General features: G+C 41.4%; 1 protein-coding gene across 3 annotated transcripts in view; it reads right to left on the bottom strand.

The window, feature by feature from the left end:
* Btaf1 (B-TFIID TATA-box binding protein associated factor 1) overlaps nucleotides 1-19280 on the bottom strand; it is a 92123-nt gene extending 72843 nt beyond the window's left edge. Inside the window, exons 1-2 of one of the 3 annotated variants that reach the window (XM_037206510.1) lie at nucleotides 18974-19280; nucleotides 1127-1250 (exon numbers count right to left, since the gene is read on the bottom strand). Coding sequence is in view for 2 of the 3 variants with exons in the window: in XM_028882879.2 (XP_028738712.1) it covers nucleotides 1127-1250; nucleotides 18974-18987 (138 nt within the window). In the remaining variant the exon portion in view is untranslated. The remainder of the gene's footprint in view (nucleotides 1-1126; nucleotides 1251-18973) is intronic. The other 2 variants (XM_028882879.2, XM_037206505.1) reach the window with 2 other exon arrangements.
* Between the last annotated feature and the right edge of the window lie 1586 nt (nucleotides 19281-20866).

Here is a 20866-nt window from a genome sequence, read left to right as displayed (position 1 = left end):
GATCTCTATGAGTTAAAGACCAGCCTGGTCTACAGAGCAAGATCCAGGACAACCTATGGCTACACAGAGAAATCCTGTCTCAAAAAAACAAAAAAGGAGAAAAAAAACAGGAATACTCCCTTAGAAGGGAGCCCCTACGGTACCAGCCACACAATACATAACTGTATATGTTTTAAGGGGACTTATAACTCTGACTCCTGTGCATCAGGGAGACAAAGAGAATGAGAGGAGGGCTAGACTAGAGTCTAGTCACTAGACTGTCTTAGAGCTTCCAATGTCTAGGCAATCATATGCCCTCACCCTGTCCTCTAACTCGGTGGTTCTCAACCTTCCTAATGCTTCGACCCTTTTAAAACAGTTCCTCATGTTGCAGTGACCCCCTCAACCATAAAATTATTTCGTTGCCACTTCATAACTATAATTTTGTTAATGTTATGCATCTTAATGTAAATATCTGATATGCAGAATAATCTGATATGTGAACCCCAACGGGATCAAGACCCCTGTGGGTTAAGAACCACTGCAAGCTCCTGCCACTTCCCTGCTTCCACCATCCTGAAGGATTACTGCTTGACTCTGTACCCCAGGAAGTTAACACAGGACATTTGTCAAATATTAATGTATTGGTACACTTCAACATATCCACAGGTAAGCAAAAACACAGCCATTACATAGGAAAAGACATGTACTAGGATTACAGAAACACTGAGCCACCAATGTAGAAATTTCCCATCCCAAACAGCTCAACTAGGGTCTTATATATTCAAGCACTGCCCATGAGCACTCATCCATTTTAAAACTGCCAACTATCATATAATTATTAGCCATTAAGAACAAGTTAGACCTTTAACAAACCAGATTAACAACTTAGTCCATTCATAAATTGGGACAGATTCAATTTTGTTATACAAGTAAAACGTTCGATGCTGACAGATCTCTTAAACAATTAAAATTAATTTAAATACTTTTTATCTTTCAAACAAATAGCAACTTTGAAAAACTAAAGATATTTAATGAAATTCAGAGAACACAAGGTTACTTAGAGTGATTTTACCTGTCCTGTTGTTTCTCTGCCCATGGACAAGTCTTTATACTTGTATTACATTAAGAAAACAGAGTTCTTTACCTTAGATAACAAATTATTTAGTTCATGAGGATGAAGCTTCACTACTTCTCCAAGTTGCTGTGCAGCAGCTTTTCTTGTAACTGGAGTAGTACCAGTATCCAATAAGATAAAAAGACGATCAAGTCTATAATAATAGGAAAAATACAACAGTTAATCTGGATGTGTTTCCTCATAAACTTGAGGCAGAAAATGTATTCAACGCCTCTGAACAAAGCCCTATGCTGGACCTGAGAAGAAGCAGAAATATCAAGAGTTCAAGGACAGAGCAAATTCAAGGCCAACCTGAGATATGCAAAACCTTGTCTCAAAAATTTAAATAAATAAATAAAAATAAATAATATAAATACAGATTTTTACACACACACACACACACACACACACACACACACACACACACACACACACATATATATATATATATATATATATATATATATATATAAAAGATCTATGCCATGGCTATAAGATAGACTATCTTTGCTCTCAAGGAAGAAGGAAAAGGAGCCAGCAATAAACTGAGGGTGGTGGCTCATGCCTATAATCCTAGCTTTGGGAAGGCTGAGGCAGGACTGTCACAAATTCAAGGCCAACCTAGGCTATATAGTGAGTTCCAGTCCAGCCTGGGCTCCTGAGAAGGCCTTGTCTCAAAAATGCTTAAATGAATGAAATTTAAAAAGCCAGCAATAAAAAAAGAATGCAACTTGCAAAGTAAATAATATGGCTTGGTTATAATTCAGGGTAAATACATAGAAAACAGGATGACCAGGCACAACTCCTAGCACTTGGAAGAAAAGCAGAAGCAGGCTGTAAGCTTGAGGACAGCCTAGTCTACATAAAGTGTTCCCAACCAGCCAGGGCTGCATAGAGAGACCTTGTCTAAATAAATAATTAACTAATGAAAGGGAGAGAGAGAGGAAGGAAGGGAGGGGGGAGGGAAGAGAAGGAAAGGAAAGAGGAAGGGGAGAAGGAAGGGGGGAGGGAAGGGGAGGGGAGGGGAGGAGAGGAGAGGAGAAGAGAAAAAAGGAAATAATATACCTACAAAGAAAAGGAAATACACCTGCAGAAGTAAGTAGAATCCTTGACTATATGGTGCAACAAAAGTCTTGGGCCAAGAAAATGACGGGACCAACAGGGCAGAGTGGTGCACAATTATCTCCGTACTCAGAAGGCTGAAATAGGATGACTGCGGGTTCAAAGTCAGCCTGGACTACATAAAAAGAGAGGGGAAAGGAGACAATGCACCAAGTGTAACTGGGGTTATGCATTAGGAAGACTGATCTGGCAGTAGTGGGAAGCCTTGTAGACAACTAAACCATAATCCTAATAGAAAGAAACACAAAGAAGCTACTAGCCATGATACAGAAGAAAAACACACATGAAAACAAAACATACATAGTGTGGAAATTAAGCAAACATCATGGGTGTTGAAAGAACTATGAGATTTTAAGTCTTAGAAATGAAGATGTCAAACAGGGCTTTGTGGCACATGCTTATAATCCTAGCACTTAAGAAAATAAGGCAGAATAATCAGTTTGAGGGTGAGATCAGCCTAGGCAACAAGTGAGTTCAAGACCAGCTTGAGCTACATATTAAGACTTTGCCGCAACTCCCCATCCCATCGCATTCCCTAAAAAGAAAAAAGGTATCACTGAGAGCAATGGGAAAGGGCAGTTGAAACAGGAAAAGATGGCATGCTCACTGGTGGCAGGGAAAGTATAGTTAGGAGAGCACAGAATGATAGTTGGAATAGAGAGCTAATGTTCAGAAGAGCGTTGACAGGTATGAGTCACCTGCACAGAAGTGATAAACACGGCAACTAATATATTCCTGAGTTTGTCACTCATGGGGGATAATGACACAAATCCAAACCCTAGTTCTGCTACTTATAAACAAGATGTGCAATAAAACCACAATGGATTATGCCTAGAGGAAGAAGTGAAGGTGGACAAAGTCACAACTACACAGCCTATCTACATGTCACACAGTAACCTTGCCACTACACTAACCCACTGAAGTAAAGTTATCGCCATGTTTATGAAAGGAGACTTCATATTTGAGGTAAATGGATCCTTTAAACAAAATGGATGGGAACAATGGGCAAGGTTACAAGAATTGCCCATCTGACATGAGGGGAGCTAGTGGATATAACTACATTTTATCTATAAGGAAGAGAGAACAACCAAGGTCTCAAAGCTAGGCATGAGCTTTAAGCATCAATAAACTAAGATGTTTATGCCTTTAATCCCAACACTCAGAAAGGAAGCAGAGGCTAGTGGATCTCTGAGTTCAAAGCCAGCCAGGGCTACACAGTGAGGCAGAAACACATGGAGGGAGGAGTTGTTTTTGCTTTTTTATTTTGTTTTTCAAGACAGGGTTTCTCTGTGTAGCTTTGGAGCCTGTCCTGGAACTTGCTCTGTAGACCAGGCTGGCCTAAAACTCACAGAAATCCACCTGCCTCTGCCTCCTGAGTGCTGGGATTAAAGGTGTGTGCCACCACCACCCGGTTAGAAACACTATATATATATATATATATATTGGTTTTTCGAGACAGGGTTTCTCTGTGTAGCTTTGCGCCTTTCCTGGGACTCACTTGGTAGCCCAGGCTGGCCTCGAACTCACAGAGATCCGCCTGGCTCTGCCTCCCGAGTGCTGGGATTAAAGGCATGTGCCACCACCGCCCGGCGAAACACAGTATTTTTAAAATGATTCATATTGCCAGCAGTGGTAGTGCATTCTAATCCCAGCACTTGGGAGGCAGAGGCAGGTAGAAAAAAGTCATATTTGTATTAAGCATAAAATCATTATAAATGGTTAGAAATATAACTAAAATACATCTTTTTCAGTCAAGATTAATAGTATGGAAACATTCAACTATTTCAGAACAAAATGCTGAGACACGATTTACATTTCACAGTTTAAGGGTACTGTAAGGAAGATATAGCTAAAGAAAATTCCTTTAGGCAATTAAAGCTGAAGACAAAAAAGACAACACAGTTAAAGTCCAAAAGAAATGCAAAAATTAATTTACACATATACAGTGCATGTAGACTGCACTTCTTGTAGCTCATTCACAGCTATCTAAACACTGGCCTTTCCCCTTCTGTGGAACATAAAATACCTCCACAGACTAATGGGTTTAAGTTTGACCCCCAGCACACAGTGCTATTGGGGAATGGAGAAGCTTCAGGAGGTGGGCCTAGCTGAAGGAAGTAATCACTAGAGATGTCTTCAATGGATGTCTCTACCTCTGTTTCTTTCTCCCTCTCCCTCTCTCTGCCTGAGGTGAGCTGTCCTGCACTACCATGTCCTTTCCTCAAGCTATTCTGCCTTCCCATAGGTCCACACAATCGAGCCAGCCAACCATGGACTGTAAGCTCTGAAACAGTAAGCGGAAACAGCTTCCTTTTTTAAAGCCATCTCTCAAACACCTGGCACACCGACAAAACACTGACTGGCAAGCACACCATTCATGCACTGGTTTTTGCTGGAGGATTGCTGAGAGGATTTGTATTGAGGCAAAAGAAAGGAAAACTGTTTATGACCACTAGTATTCTTAAAAAGTTCTAAGGTGGGCTGGAGAAATGGCTTAGAGGTTAAGAGCACCGACTGCTCTTCCAGAGGTCCTGAGTTCAATTCCCAGCAACCACATGGTGGCTCACAACCATCTGTAATAAGGTCTGGTGCCCTCTTCTGGTCATACATGCTGTGTACATAATAAATAAATAAATAAATAAATAAATAAATAAATAAATCTTTTAAAAAAAAGTTCTAAGGTAAAGTTAGACTTAAAATCCTTTCACTATAAACTGATTCCCTTAATTCATTTTATTTGTGATTCTCAGGTCTGAGCCCTTTGACTTGTTTTCAGGAGTCTGGTATGTCAGAGCTCATGAGCACCCGCTGTGAATCTTCACGACAAATATCCTTGGAGATGACAGGCATCTGCATGTTGCTATCCAGAATGCCTGAAGCTCAATGACAAAAAAAAAGATTTAATGAAATTTTAGGAGACCAACAAGATGACTTACTGAGCAGGTAAAGGGTTTGCTACCAAGCCTGATGACCTGGGCTCAATCTCCAGAACCCACACAGGCAAAGAAAAGAATTAAATCCCACAAATTGTCTTCTGATCTCTACATACATACCATGACACATGTAGGCCCTGCCCCCCCCACCAAAATAAATGTTTTTAAAAAGAAATTTTAAGCATGCAAAAACAAATAGGCACATATTTAATTTTTTTAAAGTCTCCCTGTTAAATCCAACTAAATTTAACCTCCTACCTAAAGTCCGTATTTAACAAACTGCAACCTCACTTGGCCTAAATGCGGATTTTAAATCTTAAATTTTATTGAAGGTGCCGGGCGGCAGTGGTGCACGCCTTTAATCCCAGCACTTGGGAGGCAGAGGCCAGCCTGGTCTACAGAGTGAGATCCAGGATAGGCACCAAAACTACACAGAGAAACTGTCTCAAAAAACCAAAAATTAAAAAAGGTAAAATTACCAAAAATTAAATATTTAAATAAGTTTTATTATAAAGAAATAGTTGAAGGGACTGGGTAAGAGCACTTGTTCAGCAAGCATGAAGGCTGAGTTTGAATCTCTAGCACCCATATTTTTAAAAACCTGGGCATGGCCATGATGGCCCCTGTAATCTCAGGGCTGTGGGAGTCAGTGGCAGGTGGGTTGCTAAGGCTTGCTATCTGCTGACCTAGCTCATGGTTCAATAAAGACTCTGGCTCAAGAGAGTAGGTGGTGAATGACACAACAGGCCACCTGACATTCTCCTATGGCCTCTGCAAGCATGCATGCTGCGTAACACACATAAACCACACTGACACAGAGTTGAAGATCAAACCTATGCCACAGATGTTTCTATTTGTATTCTTTAAAATATCATGGATACTCTCATACAGTGTGTGCAATTCACATCAACTGAGGACTCAACTATTGAAAAAACACCCTCACCCCCCCCCCCAAAAAAAAGAAATAGACTGAAGTTAGAAGACCTTTCAAAGTCTTACTCTGTCATTTATTTTGGTTTTGGTGGTGGTGGTGGTGGTGGTGGTTTGCGACCCCCGCTCCTCAGGGTTTCTCTGTGTAGCCCTCTTGTCCTAGAACTCACTCTGTAGACCAGGCTGGTCTCAAACACAGATCTGCCTGCCTCTGCTGGGATTAAAGGTGTGTGCCACCACCACCTGGCTTCTGTTGTTTGTTGGAAGACTGCCAGACTCACCTAAAATTTCCCTTAGACTCTTATTTTGGAGTAAAGAACTAGATAGTGTACATACTTGACAGTTTAACATTCCTATAAAAGTTTTTTTTATTTTTATTTTTAACCACTGATATGTTTGTCATATCTTTGATGTATGTGATGCTAGTTTGTTAAATTGTGCCTCTGGAAAAATTCAACTACTCTAAAATTTATTTTCTGTGATTTATTTTCTGTAAAATAAACACTCTAAAGAGCCATTACCAATCTATTTGTAAGTCCATATACAGCAAAATACACTCTAAGGAAATACACTCTAGTACTAAGCTATTTATAAGACCATGTCTTGATACCATTACTCTTCTAACCTCAATTACCCTTTGCCCAATATCTGATCATAACATCTGTGTCATTAACCCGTTCTCTCTGCCTTCCACTAACTGCAAAAGTCTCTTGATCTCCATTTTCTAGAATACGTTCCTTTAGGGCCAAACATCTTCAGCAAGTGCTTAAATATTAAATACATTTGTTCCTGGGCTGGTGAGAACTCAGCCAGTGAAGTGCTCATCCAAGCACAAGGACCTGACTGAAAACCCTAGACCGCACCTTTAAAAAGGCGAGCAAGCATTGTGGGGCATGCTTGTAATCCCAGTGCTGGGAAGGCAGAGACTGGGGGTCCCTGAGGCTCCATGACCAGCCAACCTATTCTAATCAGTGTGTTTCAGGCCCAAAACAAGATGAATAATATCTTAGGAATGTCACCAAAGATTAGCATTAGGCCTCCACACAAATGTGTGCACACATATACACATACCATTTTTTCTGATCATGTGAAATTTAATCCTGGGAAACCTGAATTATAAATAACAGAAGTACTACTCAGAGGTCACCAACAAACCCTTAAGCTCCAAATCTAATAGCATTTTTATAATTCAATTTTTCTTGACTCTTCTATGACTTTTGATACCAGTAAGTATTCATTCTTTTTTATTAAAGATTTATTTATTTATATATTATGCATATAGTGTTCTGCCTGCATGTTTTGCTGGCATGCCAGAAGAGGGCGCCAGATCTCACTATAGATGGTTGTGAGCCACCATGTGGTTGCTGGGAATTGAACTCAGGACCTCTGAAAGAGCAGCCAGTAGTACTCTTAACCACTCAGCCATCTCTCCAGCTCAAGTATTTATTCTTAAATTCTTTCCTTCTCAAGTTTTGATTACCTTGGTAGTTTCCAGGTACTTCTTTACTTCACCTTATATTCATACTGCTCTTTCTATGAAAGTTCGTTCAGAACTCACACAATCTTTGGTTGCTCATCTCACCAGTTTCTTTTAGGAAACTACACACTATTGTTTCTTTCTTTTTTTTTTTTTTTAAGATTTATTTATTTATTATGTACATAGAAGAGGTTGCCAGATCTCATTACAGATGGTTGTGAGCCACCATGTGGGTGCTGGGAATTGAACTCAGGACCTCTGGAAGAGCAGTCAGTGCTCTTAACCTCTGAGCCATCTCTCCAGCCCCTATTGTTTCTTTATAACCAGTACAAATAGTTCCTAAATCTAGCTCATCTGACACACTTCCAACTGCCTTTAAGTATATATAATTAACCCATTCTCATTCTTTGATCAAATCACTACCTTATTCTGAAAGTTTTAGTGACTCACCCTCATCTACCACATAGTAACACAAAACAAAGAAGTATAATCCAAATTAAAGTCTTTTGGGTTTCCACAATACTGTTATATTATTTTTCCCTTTATAATGTCTTTTTTTGTTTATTTTGAAGACAGGGTTTCTCTCTGTGTGTAGCTCTGGCTGTCCTGATCTTTTTACCTCCACCTCTCAAGGGCCAGGGTTACAGGTGTGTGCAACAATGCCTAATTTAAGGGGTAGAGAGGTATCAAATGCAGGACTTCATGCATTCAAGCACTCTATCAACTGAGCTACATCCACAGTCTTAACAATGGTCTTATAAATTGGGCTTGGGGACACATGACTATAATCTTAAATTCAGACCCAACCTGTGCTACATAACCAAGCTATTATCTTGGTCCATCAGTAAATATTTGTATTAGTTTGCTTTTATTGCTGTCATAAAACACCATTACCAGATAGATATAGCAGTACATATCCTGAGAAACTCACGGCCAGTTAACCTGGCTTATAGAACAGGGGTGGAGATGATGACAAGAGACCTTGCCTCAAAAAAAGTAAAGGTGTCTGGAAGTGGTGGCACACGCCTTTAATCCCAGCACTAGGGAGACAGAGGCAAGCATGTGTCTATGAGTTCAAGATCAGCGTGGTCTGAGTTCCAGGACAGCCAGGGCTGTTACACAAAGAAACCCTGTCTCGAAAAATGAAAGAGGGGAGGGGAGGGAGGGGAGGGGAGGGGAGAGAGAGAGAGAGAGAGAGAGAGAGAGAGAGAGAGAGAGAGAGAGAGAGAGAGAGAAAGAAAGAAAGAAAGAAAGAAAGAAAGAAAGAAAGAAAGAAAGAAAGAAAGAAAGAGAAAGAGGTAGAGGCAAGTACTGACCTGAGGGACTGTTCTCTGTTCAGCACACTCCTACCCATACATCTTTGACAACTCTCTAACCAAATGCTGTCCCTATCTATCCCACAAAGTTCCTCTTGCATCGCCTTTCTGCAGAGCCTTTATCCCACTGCTCACTTATCAGTCAACTGCCCTGAGATCACTGTCTCCTTCAATGCTGGCTTGTTTATTCTCACTTCTTCCACTGCAGTGTAACCAAAATTGCCTCCTTGAATAGAGACACAAGAAGACTTCTCTGGTCTTTATCAAAGCTCTTTTTAGAGTTCTCCATTCCACATTAGAAAAAGCAAATTAGAGACCACAAAAAAAGGGGAAACAGAGAAATGACCAGACAAAGATCTGACAACAGGGCAGTCTGACTTGTTAATCTAGGGTAGCCAGCTACGAGACAAGTAGGGTACTACTCATCAGGGCCAGGCCACAGTGATACAGTGAGAACTGGTAGAGGTGAGGGAAACATGTGAAATAAAGTATGTTCGATAGTAGGCATAACCCTTGATAAGGGAGGCTAGATGTCAAGAGAAACTAAAGAAGGGCAAGAGGACTTAAAACATAATACTTTTCTGCCCTCCCCGCTTCCTTCCTCTCTAAGTATACCCCCCCCAAATATAAGGGGATGTTTGTTATATTGTTAATTTATATGTGTAGGTGTTTTGTCTGTATATCTGTCTACCCATCACATGTGTGTCTGGTGCGAGTGGAAGCAAGAAAAGGGTACTGGTTCCTTGAGAGCCACCATGTGAATACTAGGAATCCAACCCAGGTCCTTTGTAAGAACACCCAGTGCTTTTAACTCCTGGGCATTTCTCCAACCCCATTGTTGGTTTTTCTTTTTTGTTTTGTTTTGGGGAGGAGCGGGGTCAAGACAGGGTTTCTCTGTGAGCCCTAGCTGTCCTAGAACTCGCTCTGTAGACCAGGCTGGCCTGGAACTCACAGATCCACCTGCCTCTGCCTCCCAAGTGCTGGGATTAAAGGTGTGCACCATCACAGCCCAGCTCCATTGTTTGTTTTTAAGACAAGGTCTCAATATCTAGTCCAGGTTGGCTTAGTACTTGAGATCATCCTGTCTCAGCCTCCAGAGTACTAGGATCACAGGTACTTGCCATGCTTGGTTACCACAAAACTTTGGCCAGGTATGGTAGCACATACCTTTAATTCCAGCACTCAAGAAGGAGGCAGGAGCAGGCAGATCTCGGTAAGTTTGAGACTTGCCTCATCTCCATAGTGAGTTCTAGATCAGCCAGAGCTACATAGTAAGACCCTGTCTTATCTTAATTCTCAGAAGGGTATACAGACAGAAAACAAATAGCAAGTTGAATGGAAGGTATGCGAGACTACAGAGTAATTGAAATAAAACTTAAGGTATTTCAGGCTAGAAAGACGGCTCAGTGCTTAAGAGCACTTGTGGATCTTACAGAGATCCTAGGTTCTCAGCACCCACATTAAATGGCTACCACTGTTATTCCAACCCCATGGGATCTGAAAACTCTTCTGGCCTTCATGGACACTGCACACATGAGAGTAATACATACAGAGGCATACACATATACATACATGCCAGGCAGTGGTGGCTCACACCTTTAATCCCAGCACTTGGGAGGGAGACAGGTGAATCTCCGTGAGTTCGAGGCCAGCTTGGTTTACAAATCGAGTTCCAGGACAGCCAGTGCTGTTGCACAGAGAAACCTTGTCTCAAAAAATAAATAAATAAATAAATAAATAGTAACAAATATTTTTGAAAATAAGGTAATTATATTTGACAACATTCACTGGTTTTGAATCTACTGATGCTAAGAAATCTAGCCTGTTTTCAATTCAGAAAAACAATACAGAAGACATGATTCATTTTTGTTTCACCAAACTGATTTCAAACAAATGTCCTAAAAACTGCCTTAAAGAGGAAAGTGTATATGGATGTTTGTGGAAGTTCTGCAAGTAACTGTAATATAACCTCTCTCTTCTCTAGATGTTAGCAATATAATCTGTAACAGTTAAACTATTAAAAAGACAGAAATCTTGTACATTTTCAACTATAACACACTCCAGATTACAACTTCAGTTAGCAACAACAAAAAGTTACATTTCTACTCTGTGCCTACCTGAAAAGAAAACAATCTCATTGAAATTCTCAGAATTTACTCTCTGAAAAACTGGGGAAGGACAACTGACAAAACGGCTCAGCAAAGTGGTGACATACTCTCCGCTCAGTGACTAGCACTAGGACCAGAGGGGCTAGCCCAGGACACAAAGAGCCATGAAATAAATAATCATAAAATGCAATGATCCAGCAATGGTGCTGGGAAGCTGGCTCAGCAGTTAAGAGCACTGGCTGCTTTTGCAGAGACCTGGGTTTGGTTCCAGCAAGCACATGACAGCTTCCACACAGTGGAAAGATCACAACCACCTGTAACTCCAGTTCCAGGGATCTGATGTCCTTCATCTAGTCTCCACAGCCACTCCACAGACAGAGACAAACAGAAACAGACACAGGACACACAAATACACTAAATAGTTTTTTTAAAAAAAAAAAAAAACTTCTTTAAAAAGAAGCAGCAATCAGTCAAGTTTATCCATTTGGGTGCTTTTGTGGTTTTTGGGGTTGTTTGTTTTGTTTTTTGGTTGCTGTTTTGGGGTGAGGTTTTTTGTTTGTTTTTTATTTTTCCACTGTGTAGCCCTGGATGTCCTGGAACTAGCTCTGTGGACCAGGCTGGCCTTTCAACTCAGAGATCCACCTGCCTCTGCCTCCTGACTGCTAGGATTAAGGGTGTGTAACAGCACCACCTGGCAATTTTGTTATTTCTTTTCACATATAATTAAATAAAGTACAGTAAAATTTAACATTGTGATTGTCTGTGCAATTTAAGAAATAAGGAGCCAGGCAGTGGTGTCGCACACCTTTAATCCCAGCACTTGGAAGGCGGAGGCAGGCAGATCTCTGTGAGTTCAAGGCCAGCCTGGTCTACACAGTGAGTTACAGGACAGTTAGCACTGTTACACAGAGAAACCCTGGAGGGGAGGGGAGGGGAGGGGAGGGGAGGGGGGGGGGGGGGGGGGGGGGGGGGGAGGGAAGGGGAGGGGAATAGACAGGAAGAGAAGAGAAATAAATGCTGTTATGAATACTGCACCAAGTTCCTCATATCAAGTTAGTTTCTAAGAAGTTCTCAATTGTCCTAAAATGTACATCTTCTAGTTCATACTGAGAGTAACATAAAACCACGTTGACATTTCTTTCTAATCAAGAAAGCAGATTAACTTAAGATGCCATGTAGAACACTCATAATGAACAGGAAGATGTGAACCAAAGTCATGTGCAAGCACAGGTGGAGTATACTTTGGTTCTGTTATAATTCTAGTACCTAGAAGTATTCCATAAATAGGGCTAATGAATGATGGTGAAAAGGTATATCATCAAGCTATGTTACTTACTTAAGCCATTTGTCTATATTCCACCTCCATCCAACAACTTATACTCTCTTTCATGACTTAAAGATTAAAAAAAAAAAAAAAAAAATGGGCTGGAGAGATGGCTCAGAGGTTAAGAGCACTGACTGTTCTTCCAGAGGTCCTGAGTTCAATTCCCAGCACCACATGGTGGCTCACAACCATCTGTAATGAGATCTGGTGCCCTCTTCTGTGTACATAATAAATAAATAAATATTAAAAAAAAAATAGCTCGGAGGTTAAAGAGCACTGGTTGTTCGTCCAGAGGTCCTGAATTCAATTCCCAGCAACCACATGTGGCTGGCTCAAAACCATCTATAATGAGATCTGATGCCCTCATCTGGTGTACACGCATACATGCAGCAGAAACACTGTATACATAATAAATAAATAAATAAATCTTTAAAAAAAAAAAAGCTAGACTTTGGCATAAATACATGTGATTTCAAATCATATGCAATTACATCTTTTTAAATGGTAAAAGCGGCACATTTAGTTGTGGTACCACTATTCAAAACAAAAGCATGGCTGGGAGTGTAGGTCAGTGGCAGGGGACTTGCCTACCATGCATGTGTAAGGCTCTGGATTTAATATCCAACACAGTAAATTAAAGCGAACTTTGTAAATGTACTTTGAGAAATAAACCAAATCAATAGATTGAAATTTACCAGAGTGAAATGGAAAATCTTCTATAATGCCTCCTCTACTTTTTCCTGATTGCCTTTGAATTTTCTAAAGAATGGGGTATTTTTAAAAATGTAATTTACAGTATTACTTCCTGTCAATCTTTTTGTTTTCTTTTTGTATTTGTTTTTCCAGACAAGGTTTCTCTGAGTAGCCCTGGCTAGCCCGGAACTCACTCTGTAAACCAGGCTAGCCTCAAACTCAGAGATCCACCACATCCCAAGTGCTGGGATTAAAGGAGTACACCACAACCACCCAAGTTGTAACAAGTACTCCCTGTCAATCTTATAAAGGCTAAAATTAATAGTAAGGGAGAAGGAGCAGCAGGCATAGAACACTTGTACTGACCCATATAAGCAATGATTTCCCCTGTCCTTAGCACTTTCCCACATTAAGGAACCTCCTTTTGTCAGCATGTAAGCTCAGCACTGAGAAAGCCGCCTCAGAAGGCTACAAGTCACCAGGTCAGGGGGGTGGAGTGGGAGGTACTGCTTCCTCTTATTTGTAGACTAGGCCTGTAGAAACAACGTTTCTCTGAAGTATTAGCAGTCTAGTGAGAATTAACAAGACTGAGTAAAAGTTCTGTTCCTATGTAACAATTTGTTAAGAGACATGTTTCCTTTTTCCTCCCCTGAATCTTTTCTTACAATTCATATATTTGAGGGGGAGGGGAGGCTTCTAAAATAAATCCTCAATGTTGTTGAAATACTTTAGATATTTCCTTTAGATATGCATAAATTGGAGAAAAATAATATAAACTACATTTCTGAAATGACATAATCAAGGAAAAAAACCCTGCCTGGTTAATAGGAAAATATTACTGTACAATAGTCAACTCAATCAGTTATGGCATAAACAGGCAACCATAGCAAAAAACGATCCTTTTCTTAAAAACCTCTATCAGGACTGTCCAGACAGCTCATCTGGTACAGGCACTTACTGCTAAGCCTGATAGCCTGAGTTCAAAGCCCCCAGACTCACATGGTGGAAGAGAACCGACCCCTACAAACTGCCCTTTAAGCAAATGTGTGTCACAAACATGTACAATGATTTCTGATCTACATTAAGCGGGGCACGGTGGTACATGCCTGTAAGCCCAGCAGTCAGGAGGTTGAGGCAAGAGGGACACCAACTGGAGTTTGGCCTGGGCTACATAAGCAAGGCCCAAACCCAAAGGAAGGCAAATCTACAGTAAATCTGTAACCTGAATCTGACAACCACAGGATCACTACCAGTGAATAAGCTGTAATAAACCCACTAAGGTTGCCTTTTCTGTTCTAATTCCCACAAAGTGAAAGAGACAATGCAAGAGTGTTTTCACGAAGCAAGAAGATAGAATTCAAAGATTTAGCAAGTATGACTGCAAGCAACACAAGCTCATACCAAGTACTAATTTGGTGGCGGGGGTGGGGGATGGGAGGGTGGGGAGTGTAAAAGTTTATGGGACAAAGTCACATAACACAGTTAATTTAGCTGACTTTCCAGCATCCACATTTTTAACAGCAGTTAAACAGTTAAATTGTTTTAAATTCTGACACATATATTCTCTTTCAAGCACCTAAAGGAGGCACTATCTTCCAATGATACGTTGAATTTTTCTTCCAATGATATTTTGCTGAATTTTACAGAGAATTTCAAACTCTGCCTGCGATTGCAATCTTAAATCTCAGTTATTTATGCAAGATTTGTATCCTCATCCACAGATCAGAAGCTCACGACTTGCCACAGTCTAAGTACAATAAAGCCAATCTTATAGCAATGTAAGCAGAATCAAAATTTTTGATCATACAAAATGCAGGGTTAGATTATATGCAGTTTTACAACATAAAAAGCCATGTTATAACTGGACTTATTTAAAACTATTATGATGGTTTTTGTTTGTTGTTTTTTGAGACAGGGTTTCTCTGTGTAGTCCTGGAACTCACTCTGTAGACCAGGATGGCCTGCCTCTGCCTTCCCAGTGCTGGGAATAAAGGCGTGTACCACCACCACCACCCAGCTTGATAATTTATTTTTTAAAAGCATGATCCTGGGCTCTGCAGTTTAGAGCACTGGCTGCTCCTACAAAGATCCTGAGTTCATCAATTCCTAGCAACCTCATGGTGGCTCACAACCATCTATAATGGGATCTGATGCCCTCTTCTGGCATGCAGGTGTACATGCAGATAAAGCACTCATACATAAAATGAATAAATCTTAAAAAAAAAAAAAAAAAAGGGTGGGGCTTTCCTATTCTTCCAGAGGACCTGAGTTAAATTCCCAGCACCCATGTCAGTACACTAACAATAAATTGTAACTCCAGGTCCAGGGAATTTGATGTCTCTGGCCCTCCAAGGTCACTTGCATTCACATGCACATATTCCACACACAGACACAAACATATACATAATTAAAACTAATAAAATAAATATTTTTAAGCTATAACCTTTATACTTTTATAAGCATATATAACATACCTATAAATATGCAATATGCAAAGCTAAAGTAAATGTTTTTCTTCTCAGCAACAACAAAAAAAGCATAGCTAGGTGCCTGACCTATTAATGTACCTATAAAGCTAGCTCTCCTGAGGCAGGGACAGGTGATAGCTAGTTTCAGGCCAGCCTAGGGTACATATCCAGAGTCTGTAACACAAAACCAAAGGCAGAGTGTCTTTGGTAGAGTATCTGCCTGGCATTCACAAGTCTCTTTAACCAAACAACAAAAAACCTATACTTCAATTAGGAAACACTCAGTGAGAAATTGACACATTCCTGTGGTCTCAGTTATGGGAAACTGAAGTAAGAATAGCTTGGACACTAGATTGAGACCCCAGTCTCCAAAAAGAAAGAATATAATAAGAAACCCCAAACAGCACAAGCTGAGTTAAACTCAGGAAGAAGGCTTCCTGAACAAAGTGATATATAGGCATTAAGGCACAACTAAGATTGTAATGAGAAAGACTGGAGATGGGAAGATAAGTGTTCCAGAAATAAAGAATGGGAGGTAAAAACATTCTGGGGAGGGAAGATAAAAGTGAGAGAGGGATGTAAGTGCAGAGAACTTGATGCAAAATGAAGCAAGAACCAAGAGATCTACAAGAATTTTGAGAATCTGGACTTTATCCTAAGGCAACAGAAAGTCAGCAAGTTTTAAGTAGAAAAATAATAGCATTAAAAATTGCATTTTAGCAAATAACACATCTGAAGTGATGAATAAATTAGAGACACCAGCTGGAACAAGTACCAGGAAAAAGACTATTTGAGGTGGCCAGATCAATCCGCTGCTTCACCTGTTGTTACAGCAGGTGAAGGTATTTGACAGGTTGGCCTACAACCCGAGTTCTATCCCTGGAACTCAAGGTAGAAAGGAGAAGATTGACCCCAAAAGTTGTCCTCTGCCCTCCACGTGTACACTCACACAAACATCACATGCAAAAATATTCTTTAAAGAGATGCATTTCCAAAAAAGAAAGAGAGAGAGAGAGAAAGGGAGGGAGGAGAGAGGGAGGAGGGAGGGGGGAGGGAGGAGAGGAGGGAGGGAGGGAGGGAGAGAGAGAGAGAGAGAGATGTGTTTTTTTTCTGCTTCATAACTGTGGATGCGGTGTGGCCAGCTGTCTCAGGATCCTACATACCTTCCCCAACATCATCAACTTTACCTCCAAACTGAGCCAGAAGAAAACCCCTTTTCTTAAAAATAAAATAAGGAGGGGTTGCTGTTGCAGATGTCCGGGACTACAGGACAGCATAGCTGACTGTGACAATTACAGAGAAACAAAGATGGTTGCAGGAAGCTTAGAGAGGTAGGCGGGACTGGATTGAGTGACTGGCAGCATAGAGGGAACGAACGGAAAAGACAGAAAAGTCAAATATTATTGCAGATTTCCTGCCAGAGGAAGGAACAATAGTACCAATTTATTTCCTGTCAGAAACGTTTAGACAAAATCTTAAAAATATAATGTTTCCCTACAGTTATGCACATTGACACAAACAGTGCAAAAATATTTTTAATTTGATTCTGGTATGATTTCCATTTCTCAAACTATCTTCTGACTTTTTTACACAAAAGTACTTAAATGAGCCTCCATTTCCACAATGCCAAAAAAAAAAGAAAAATGAAGTTATTTAGCACAGACATATGCTGAGTGTGTGAGGTCATAACTGAAAAAGTTTGATTTTCAAATTGGATCCACAAATATTTTTTAAAGTCCAGTACCCCGCCCCCCCCACAAACAAACAAGGTATTCCAAAGTGTTCGCTTGAACTTGTATTACTAAGCCAGCCAAGCACAGGAGTTTTTATAAAATTAATTTTGGCAGTGAATTAAAAAAAAAATACAGAAACAACAAAAAGCACTACTCTTTGAAACCAAATAATGAGGACAAAAGCCTTCAAAGCCCATTCTTTCAAAAACTGGGTGTCCTAAACTTGAGTCAGCAGATTAGTTAGTGTTAAGCAAAAAAGAGGAGTCTTTTGAGCACTGTCATTTTGTCTCTATAAAGCTTCCCAACATTGCACAAATATACACCTACTTTATGAAAGGAAGTACTAATTCCCTTAAATTAGGAAGGACTGATAAGGCAAGGTGACACCACACCTCTAATCCCAGAAACAGAAGAAAGTAGATCCTTCTGAGTTAAAGGATAGCCTGGGCTACATGAGACCCTTGTCTTAAAAAAAAAAAAAAAAAGAAAGAAAGAAAGAGGGAAAGAAAGAAAAAAAGAAAGAGAAAAAGAAAAGGAAAAAGGGGAATAAGTGTTATATTGTTTATGTAGCAACACATTTCCTGTGTATATATTTACGTATTTACATAGAAGATAAATTATAAGGTTATCTGTACTTGTAGAAAAAAGAAATGCCACTTGTATTCTCTTAAAGCAATTTTATAGATGCTGAAATAAAAATCCTTCCCCCACTGAGTGGATAAGTCTGCTTATGAAATAAAAACTAGATGTCCCGTACTACTGGTACCTAGCAACCCCCTTCACTCAATTCCCATGGGCTTCTCCCACACACTATTTCATCAGTTACCTAGGGAGTTTGTGAGGGATGGGTTAGTCTTTTGTTATAAGAGAAAACTTCAGCACATACTGTACTCAAAGGAATGTGTTCAACTAATTGCGAAAAATGGGTGAAAGCTCTTTATTTTCATCATTTATCTCCTTCAGTCCATTAGGCGAAAGGACTCGATTCTCATTAAGTTAACTCATCATTCCTAAAGAACTTGATAACTCTGTCTAAACACCGAGAGCCCATCCTCTACTTAAATGTCACCGGGACACCAAAATCATTTTCAAGTTTTCCAACCCGTTCTATCATCAGAAGCCATACAAGTCAAATGTGTCTAAGTTTTTCTATAATTTTCTTAGACTTTGCCACAGTGGGCAAAATTTTACAATAATTCCAAATCTATAATATCACTTGGGGGAAAAAAAGAGTCATCTGTTTTAAGACTACACGCTGATGACGGAATGCTTACTGCCGAACAAAAGGAGGAATTATACCTTAAGAAAAAATGAGTCTATATCCTTAACGCTGTAAATTGTTTAAATTTAGTATAACCATATGGTCTCTTAGATAACAGTATTTCAACCTCCGCCTCCTTCGACAGTTACTACCAAGTTTTGACGTGAAATGGTGGTTAGGGATCAGACTTAGATTCTAAGAAAGAAGAGACTCGCGTAGAATTCAAAGAGGGAAGAGAAACCAGAGAAGAGAAACGTGGTGGAGGAAAAAAAAGAAAAGAAAAAAGCTCGTTCGAACGCGCCAAGGAGTCCCATGTAACGAGGAAAAAGCCCTTCTGGAGCCGATTTCCCCGAGTAACCCGAGCCCCAAGCGCCGGGCAGCCGAGGGGCGAACTCGGAAGTCCGGCAGGGAGAGAAGCAGCGCGGCGGCCCCGCAGTGAGGCGCCGGGAGCCGACAGCCTTGCCCACGCGCGCTCCCCGTTAGCGGGCGGGCGGGCGGGCGGCGACACCCACCTGGAGACCGCCATGGCCGGCGCCGGCGGTTCGGAACTCCCGGGGAAGCGACGCGCCGCGCCGCTCGGGCGCCCGTTTCCCGAGCAGAGCGGCGCAGGCCCAGGCCGTGGGGCGCAGGGCAGCAGGCGGCGCGGCGTGCGGCGGCCGGCGCGGGCCTTCGGGCATGGGCCGCTCGGCCTCAGCTCGGTCCCCCAACGCCACCGGCCGGGGATCCCACGCACGGGCGGAGGCGGCGCCGCTCTGACCCGCACCACTTCAAACCGGGTGCCCCCAGCCCCGCTCTCTGCTGACGCAAACGCCGGAACGCCGGACTTAGCGTCAGGGCGCCGGAAGTGACGTCACTCGCACGTGGGGCCGCCTCGCTCCGGAGCGCCGCCGCCTCCGGCCGCGCCTGGAGCTGGTTCGCGGTGCCGATCGGGAGAGGACGCCTGGTCGGGAGATTAGAGGGAGAAATGCAAAGAGGTCTCGGCTTTCCAGAGCAGGAGGACGATGACCCAGCCAGAGTTCTGGAAGTTCAAAACCTCGGTTTCCAAGTGCTTGCCATCCTGACCCTACCCCTCTAGGCTGCTTGCAAACAGGAACGAACCCTGGAGGAATTGGAGACTCCGGCCCAGGTCGCGATGCTATGGGCGGGGTGAAGCCAAAGAGGACCTGCAAAGGGCTGGGTGGGGTGGTGCACGCCTATAATCCTAGTACCCGGGAGGCTGAGACAGCAGATTGTGAAACTGGAGGTCAGTCTGGGCTACATAGCGATTTCCAGGCCAAGAATTTGCTGTGGTTCCGCGAGGAAGAGAGCAGGGAGGCTCAAGTGTGTACCATTATTTACCAGAAGTTCTGTATAAATGCTGAAGGGACTGCCCATGATTTTACCAGGCCCTTCTTCCTCTCTCCCTTTCTCCCTTCCCTCCCTCCTTCCTTCTACGTACTGCTAAACACTCTTCTGTTGCCTACTATGGCCTCTTACCACCTTAAAGTTTATTTTGATGCCAGTAGTCAAACTAGTATTTCTCTAGTTTCGGCAAGCCCAGTTTATAGGCCACTGACAGATTAATCTTCAAAAGGCGCATGTCGTGTCATTCCTTTGCTTATAAAACATGTCCATTGGCTTCTCATTACCTTTTTAGAAGTGATGTCTCAATCCTTGGGTCTGTCATCTGTAAGATGAGAAGCATTGTAGAAGGCCGTGAAAACCAAAGGAGGTCATGTATCTGGAAAAGCTCACAAGAACTTGAACTATAAAGTTGATATGTATGGGAAGAAATAAAGCAAATACCTGCTAGCGTGCTGTGCGGTAGCTTACATTCTCTCTTACAATCATAAGACGGGGCTGTAAATAATGTGATGTTTTTTCAGTTTGTTTATTTGATGGTGCTGGGGCTAGAATTCAGGACTTCACACGTGCTGTTACTGACTTACATCCTCAGCCTTTAAAAAAAAAAGTTTGAATCTTCACTTTACAAGTGAGGAAAGGAAGCTCTAAAAGTTTAAATAATTGTCTAGCTCCAAGACAGTAATAATATTTATTTTCAATTCATTCAGAGGACCTAGGTTCACTTTCCAGATCCACATTGGTGGCTCACAACCTTCTGTAGTTACAGAGCCAGGGGATCTGATGCCTTCTGACTTATGTGGGCATCAAACACACATGTGGTGCACATGGATACATTGCAGGCAAAATCTCATATAAATGAAAAAAAGGTTTTGAAAAAAAAGTAAACAAATGCAAAAGTGTTTTCCTAGTACATGAAACAGAATGCTGGAAAAGAGTGAAAGAGACCTGTTTTGAACTTGGTGATTAGGGGAAAACTAAGGTGTTTAAACTGATAACTATATAACATGAGGTAGCTAGCTATATAAAGATCCTAGGAGCTCTCTAGATAGTGGGTACACCTA

The sequence above is a fragment of the Peromyscus leucopus genome, chromosome 1 (genome assembly GCF_004664715.2).
Source record: "Peromyscus leucopus breed LL Stock chromosome 1, UCI_PerLeu_2.1, whole genome shotgun sequence".
In the NCBI taxonomy this organism is placed as follows: domain Eukaryota; kingdom Metazoa; phylum Chordata; class Mammalia; order Rodentia; family Cricetidae; genus Peromyscus; species Peromyscus leucopus.
The sequence above is the reverse complement of the archived record's forward strand: the minus strand, read 5'-3'. Positions and strand labels throughout refer to the sequence as shown.